A 7,315-nucleotide genomic window follows, 5' to 3' on the forward strand; every position below is an offset into this window, starting at 1 on the left:
ATTTGTATACCCAGTTTTAGTATATTTTTATACATCACCACTGTGTTTGAAATAATATTAAAGGTTATTTGCGGTATGATCCAATATAATAAAAGTATATTTGTAGTATATTACTATTATATTCCAAACACTGCTACAGTACAGTAGAGGTGTATTTTAAGTATTACTTTCATTAATAATACATTGCTGGAATTGTAAGCCTAATAGAAGTGCCATTATGCCACCATTATATTTCAAATGCACTTAAAACTCACATTAAGATATATTTTCTGGCACCAATTTTTACACTAGAATTGTGAAATTCATATGGAACCATCTCATTATGAGGTTTCCCTCATTTACAGTGTTGACGAGTTCACACAGATACAAATAACAGAACAAATACAATATACAACTAGTGCTGCGAGCAGCAGTGAGCGGGCCCTCGCACCCCACGCGGGTCGGGGTGTGGCGCCGTTAAAGGGTGTGCTATTTCGGTGTCCAGTACTGACAGAAACTTCCTGTCACCAGTAGGTGGCGCTCTAAGCGTGACTCAATACCGACGCATAGATGTGTTCAGGAAAGTACCTTCATGAAGTGTGAGAAATGTTGTGTAAATCGGACAAAGTATGTAGGAGTTATGAGGACTTCCTGTAAGCAGTAGGTGGCGCTGTAAGTATGACGCAATACTGACCTACAGATGTGTTCAAGATGCGACCTTCATCAAGCATGAGCAATTTGGAGTAAATCGGATAATGTATGTAGGAGTTATGAGTACTTCCTGTTTCACCAGTAGGTGGCGCTGTAAGTGTTACTCAATACCGACGCATAGATGTGTTCAGAAGGTGACCTTCATGAAGCGTCAGCAATTTGGTGCAAATCGGATGATGTATGCAGGAGTTATGAGGACTTCCTGTTTCACCAATAGGTGGCGCTATAAGTATGACGCAATACTGACACATAGATGTGTTCAGGACAGAACCGTCATGAAGCGTGAGATAAATCGGACAAATCGGATAATGTATGGAGGAGTTATGAGGACTTCCTGTTTCACCAATAGGTGGCGCTATAAGTATGATGCAATACTGACACATAGCTGTGTTCAGGACAGAACCGTCATGAAGCGTGAGATATATCGGACAAATCCGATAATGTATGGAGGAGTTATGGGGACTTCCTGTTTCACCAATAGGTGGCGCTATACGTATGACGCAATACTGACACATAGATGTGTTCAGGACAGAACCGTCATGAAGCGTGAGCTATATCGGACAAATCGGATAATGTATGGAGGAGTTATGAGGACTTCCTGTTTCACCAATAGGTGGCGCTATAAGTATGACGCAATACTGACACATAGATGTGTTCAGGACAGAACCGTCATGAAGCGTGAGATATATCGGACAAATCGGATAATGTATGGAGAAGTTATGAGGACATCGTGTTTTATGGCGAAATGTCAAACTTTGGCGGGGCGCCACGGCAAGGGTGTTTGGTGAAAACTCAATTTTCTTGATAACTTTTGATCACAAAGGGCTTAAGATGAAGCTGACTGAGTATGAAGTTGATCGGATGCAATCTGTAGGAGGAGTTCGTTGAAATACGAGGCATGGAAATGGTCAAAACAAGGACAAAATGGCACATTAAAAGCAAAATGGCGGCCTTCCTGTTGCATGTTGGGTACAGCTCTAAGAGACATTTTAGTGTGGCTCGATGAAATACATATGCCCTCCGAATTTCGTTCGCCTACATCAAACTGAAAGGTGGGGCTCGCCATTTGAAACTTTCCAGGGGGCGCTCTTGAGCCGTTTTGCCACGCCCATTTCCGTCACCCATGAATTATCAAATTTTTCACCGGGACTGACGTATCTGCAAAGTTTCATCCGTTTTCATCGATGTTCAGGCCGCCTAAAAGGCATTTGTTTGGAGTAAAGGAGAAGGAGAAGAAGGAGAAGGAGAAGGAGAATAATAATCCTTCGAGTTTCAATAGGGCCTCGCACCGCCAGTGCTCGGGCCCTAATAATAATAATAATAATAATTTTAAACAGTTACAGGTCGAAGTACAAATGCCAAGAGCCATGGATTTAAACTCTGCGACTGAAGGAAGTACCTCAAGCTTTAGAATCTGTTGTAGAGTATTCCAGGTATAAGAAGCATCATGGACAAAAGCAGATCTACCGAGTTCAGAATGCACACGAGGAACCCTGAAAACAAACCGATCATTTGATCGGGTTTGGTAGGTACCAAGGCTTCAGTCCAACAGAGACGAGATGAATAGTGGAGGTTTACCTATAATGGCTTTGAAAATAAACAAATACCAGTGATAGTTACGCCTTACAGAGAAAAGAGACCAGCCTACCTCATCATAAAGAACACAGTGGTGGGTGTCATATCCATCAACCGTAATAAATCTTAGGCCGGAGTGGTAGACAGAGTCTAGGGGTTTCAGGGTAGCCACGGAAGCATGTCTATAGATTGTCACCATAGTCTAATACTCGTAGGAAGACAGCTTGAACAATTCTCTTCCTGCTAAACATAGGAAAGCTAGAACGGTTTCTGTACAGGAAGCCAATTTTCTGCCGCAGCTTAGAGGCTCGACTGTCTACATGAAACTTGAATGAGAGTTTATCATCCAGCCACAGACCAAGATATTTGTACTCATTGACTCTCTCAATACGCAAGCCATTAGCCATTAATAAATGAAGCCTATCATTATCTAAACAGATAGAAAACAGCACTCACTTAGATTTGCTAGGATTAAGGACTAGTTTCAGATTAGTGAGAGCTTCTTGCAGCATATTAAAAGAAAGCTGCAGGTTCTCAATTGCTTCCTGAACAGTATCCGCAATACAGTAGGAAACTGTATCAACAGCATATAGATGAGAAGGACAGCCAGCTAGTGCAGAGACAATATCATTAATATAGATGGTGAAAAGGAAAGGACCCAACACTGAGGCTTGGGGCACACCTTTAGCTAGAGACAAGAAATCAGATCGAATGTTATCCAATTTCACACACTGACACCTTGACCACAGATAGACAGATGACATATATATATATATATATATATACACTATATTGCCAAAGGTATTCACTCACCCATTCAAATAATTGAATTCAGGTGTTCCAATCACTTCCATGGCCACAGGTGTATAAAATGAAGCACCTAGGCATGCAGACTGCTTCTACAAACATTTGTGAAAGAATGGGTCGCTCTCAGGAGCTCAGTGAATTCCAGCGTGGTACTGTGATAGGATACCACCTCTGCAACAAGTCCAGTCATGAAATTTCCTCGCTACTAAATATTCCACAAGTCAACTGTCAGTGGTATTATAACAAAGTGGAAGCGATTTTGAACGACAGCAACTCAGCCATGAAGTGGTAGGCCGCGTAAAATGACAGACCGGGGTCAGCGGATGCTGAGGCGCATAGTGCGCAGAGGTCGCCTACTTTCTGCAGTCAATCGCTACAGACCTCCAAACTTCATATGGCCTTCAGATTAGCTCAAGAACAGTGCTTTGATTTGAGTTTATTAGGTGATAAAGAAGGGCGTAACTGCCCACAATAAAAACATAGACAATATATATCACCGAAAGATTAAAACACAATAAAGCCAGAGCTTTGCCAAAAGCAAGTCTTATTTCCATTGTGGTCCCCACATGTAAAAACAGAAGAAACAAGTCATAAAATACAGGGTATCAAGAGAACATGTCAGCAGTGCATGTCAGCGTACAGAATCAATCTCAGTATATCCATTTAAATATACACTACTATACAAAATACAATAACATTTATAAAAAGAATTAATGGAATGGATTTCCATGGCCGAGCAGCTGCATCCAAGCCATACATCACCAAGTGCAATGCAAAGCGTTGGATGCAGTGGTGTAAAGCACGCAGCCACTGGACTCTAGAGCAGTGGAGTCGCATTCTCTGGAGTGACGAATCATGCTTCTCGAGTTTAGAGGACTCGAGCTTCACGAGTCTGGGTTTGGTGGTTGCCAGGAGAACGGTACTTGTCCGACTGCATTGTGCAAGTGTGAAGTTTGCTGGAGGGGGGATTATGGTTTGGGGTTGTTTTTCAGGAGCTGGGCTTGGCCCCTTAGTTGCAGTGAAAGGAACTCTGAATGCTTCAGCATACCAAGTGATTCTGGACAATTCCATGCTCCCAACTTTGTGTGAACAGTTTGGGGGTGGCCCCTTCCTGTTCCAACATGACTGCGCACCAGTGCACAAAGCAAGGTCCATAAAGACATGGATGAGCAAGTTTGGTATGGATGAACTTGACTGGCCTGCACAGAGTCCTGACCTCAACCCAATAGAACACCTTTGGGATGAATTAGAGCGGCGAGCCATGCCTTCTCATCCAACATCAGTGTCTGACCTCACAAATGCGCTTCTGGAAGAATGGTCAAAAATTCCCATAAACACACTCCTAAACCTTGTGGAAAGCCTTCCCAGAAGAGTTGAAGCTGTTATAGCTGCAAAGGGTGGGCCGATGTCATATTAAACTCTATGGATTAAGAATGGGATGTCACTTAAAGGATGAGGACATTGAATTTCATGTTTAGCCCTATTCCTGGCTTCCCTGGCATGTATCTGACTAGTACAGGTTAAAATATTTCAGTTTTGTGCAGTACAGAGTTCTGTGTCAATAACGTTGGCGCGCGCACCCTGGCTCATTGCTAGCTATGGTCACAATCAAAAAACTGTTAAAAGTATGATATATGTGGATTTCAAGTTCAGGAATTACATGGTTTATGCTTACCAAGCTCTGAAGTCATCCTGTAAACACCATAGGTCCTTTCGCCGCTGCATTACAAAACTGTAACTTGTAAACGGTACTAATTTCACCGAACACACAACAGCCATCCCTTCACGCTGTAAACCTCTGCGAAATTCAGATTCGGAGGAATTTCGAAGAGGTTTACAGTGTGAAGGGATGGCTGTTGTATGTACAATCCTATCGTGTAGCTAGCCAACTAGTGCTGCAATGATCAATTACCTAACAAAACTAGCCAAATGATAGTGAAATGAAGAGCATACCATGATTTGCCTTTGAGAAATAAGTATAACCAGAAGGGAGGATTGTGGCAGTGCTCTCCTATCATGCAGGTTTGTCAAAACAGGTTGATGAAATACCTTTGATGGCAGGGGTGTCAAAGATCAGGCAGGGTCTGCCGCCCACCCAAGGTGATCTGAGATATCAGATATCACCAGAGTCGGATCCTCTGGGTTTTTTTGGGGGGTGGCGGGTTGCCTAAAGACCTTTTAGTTTGGTGCCATTTGGTTGTATGTGAGCAGATAAGAGATTGCTCTAAACTTGAAGTTTACTTATAGTTTAACAAGAGTTTACTATAATTGCTGCTGCTGCTGCAGCTGGTTACATCATCTATGAATTCAATTGGCAGCCATACATGCCCAAGCCATCGTTATCCTTTAAAGGTTTGCGTTCTCTCTCCTCCCCGTTTATCTCCTCTCAGGACAGTCACAAAACTGTTAAGGCTCTATTTGGTGCTTTTTAGCCCCTTGACTCCAGGGTTACTAGTGGTTTGCATTTTGTGGTGGTGGACTCTGAAGTTCTGCTCGAGTAGTTTTCTACACAATCCTCTGTGGCACATCAATGCCTACATCCTGGAGAGTATCCTGATCACTGTTCAAATACTTACAAGTACACTCTATGCCACATTTCCAGATATTACATTTGTCTGAAGATTTTGACATTAAATACTGGTTCTCAATCTTGTTCTCTATCTGGTTGTCTTCTCTTCTCATTTCTCATTCAGAAACTGCAGATTCAGGAGAGGGCTATTAATGAAGTGAAGACGGCCATCAAACCCTACTACCAAAAGAAGGATATCACAAAGGAGGAGTACAAAGAGATTGTCCGTAAAGCAGTCGAGAAAGTGGGTGTTGTTTCTATGACAATGTTTACATTTAAATTTTGGGGTCCTGTTCAGAGAAAAAAAGAGACATACACTGTAGACTTTTCTTTAGGTGCTTACTCTTCTATTTTAGGTATTCCGAGTTTGATCATTGCTCTATACACCAGTAAAATAGGGTCCATTATCTAAATCACATTGAGCATATACAACATACGTACACATAGTGTTTGAAAGAGAGACACTTCATCCCACCCTCTTTCACTCATGCTAAAATCTGTCTTCATTTCTCAGGTGTGCCACAGCAAGAGTGGAGATGTGAACTCTGGGAAGGTGGCCAACCTGGTGAAAGCCTACGTGGACAAATATAAGCACGCCCGCAAGAAATAAAACAACATGTCCGCAAGAAATAAAACCTGCCCACAGTTGGAGTGAGGACTGTCTCTGCTCGTCAGCCGCTTAAGTGCAATTTCAACCAGCTGTAATCAGGCCTCCATGCTACAAGAGTACCGGAGTGCCACTTTTTGATATCTCTTACCTTACATTGAATGAAGATTTTTCTATAGATTTCATATTTTGTTTAAAAAAGAGAGAAATCGATTAGAAATTGTAGTGCAAGAGCCCTTTATTTTGCTTAGATCATGCGGCTTGGGAACTACTGGGCTATATTAGGGGTCCAGAGTACTGTAGCTTGAGGTAAGGTGAGCGCTTCTTGTGGAGTCAGCTGGTATGATTCATGTCTGCCAATCTCTGCCAGGACCTCCTTGATTAAGGTAAATGAATATTGTCATTGTTTTTCATTTGTGTTTTTTTTTTTTTTTTTATTCTATAATGATAATTCAGATGAAAGCTTAGAAAATGTGCATTGCCTTTGAGTTTCTGTGGCTACAGCAATGTCTGATTGATGTGTGATTGTGTCAAGAAATTGATTTGTTTAGGAGTTAAGGTCAGTTGGCAGCAGTGTGGAGTCTATGGTGAGTCTGGACAGATAATATTGAAATAGAGCCTGGCCTGTATGTGTATGAAATACCTAGAGAGCAGCAAATAAACAAGCTGCTTCCTGAGTGTTAATTTTCAGTCTTTGATTCAATATAAAATGTACTTTAATATGGTCTGAGTTAACATTTATAAATGTTATAATTCATAATAAACTAGGTTGCAAGACTGTTTCTGAATATACTGTCATTTTGACTAGATTTATTTAACCTTTATTTATACAGCGGAGTCTGTCTTCTACATCTTTGAATTGATGTAATATGACTGTCCTTAGTGGTCAGGTTTTCATTCTGGAGGGCATTCCAACCTAGTGAAACAAAATGCAATTCAGTGTCATGCATGCATTGCATTGAACTGTGAGGAATATGAAATGCTTTAGTTAGGCCTACTTCGCTCTCTGAAGTCAATCTGTGACACAATACAAAAGATCAATCTTGCTGTGCCAAATCAGACAGTGA

General features: G+C 41.6%; 1 protein-coding gene across 3 annotated transcripts in view; it reads left to right on the forward strand.

Moving 5' to 3' along the window:
• The window catches only part of scaf11 (SR-related CTD-associated factor 11), a 42,490-nt gene extending 35,503 nt beyond the window's left edge, over positions 1–6,987 (forward strand). For all 3 annotated transcript variants that reach the window (XM_084447564.1, XM_084447563.1, XM_084447565.1), the window contains exons 13-14: positions 5,766–5,885; positions 6,156–6,987. In XM_084447564.1, the coding sequence (XP_084303690.1) occupies positions 5,766–5,885; positions 6,156–6,251 (216 nt within the window). In that variant the 3' untranslated portion in view covers positions 6,252–6,987. The remainder of the gene's footprint in view (positions 1–5,765; positions 5,886–6,155) is intronic.
• The last annotated feature ends 328 nt before the right edge of the window (positions 6,988–7,315 follow it).

Source organism: Borostomias antarcticus, assembly GCF_949987555.1.
Source record: "Borostomias antarcticus genome assembly, chromosome: 13".
Classification (NCBI taxonomy): Eukaryota; Metazoa; Chordata; class Actinopteri; order Stomiiformes; family Stomiidae; genus Borostomias; species Borostomias antarcticus.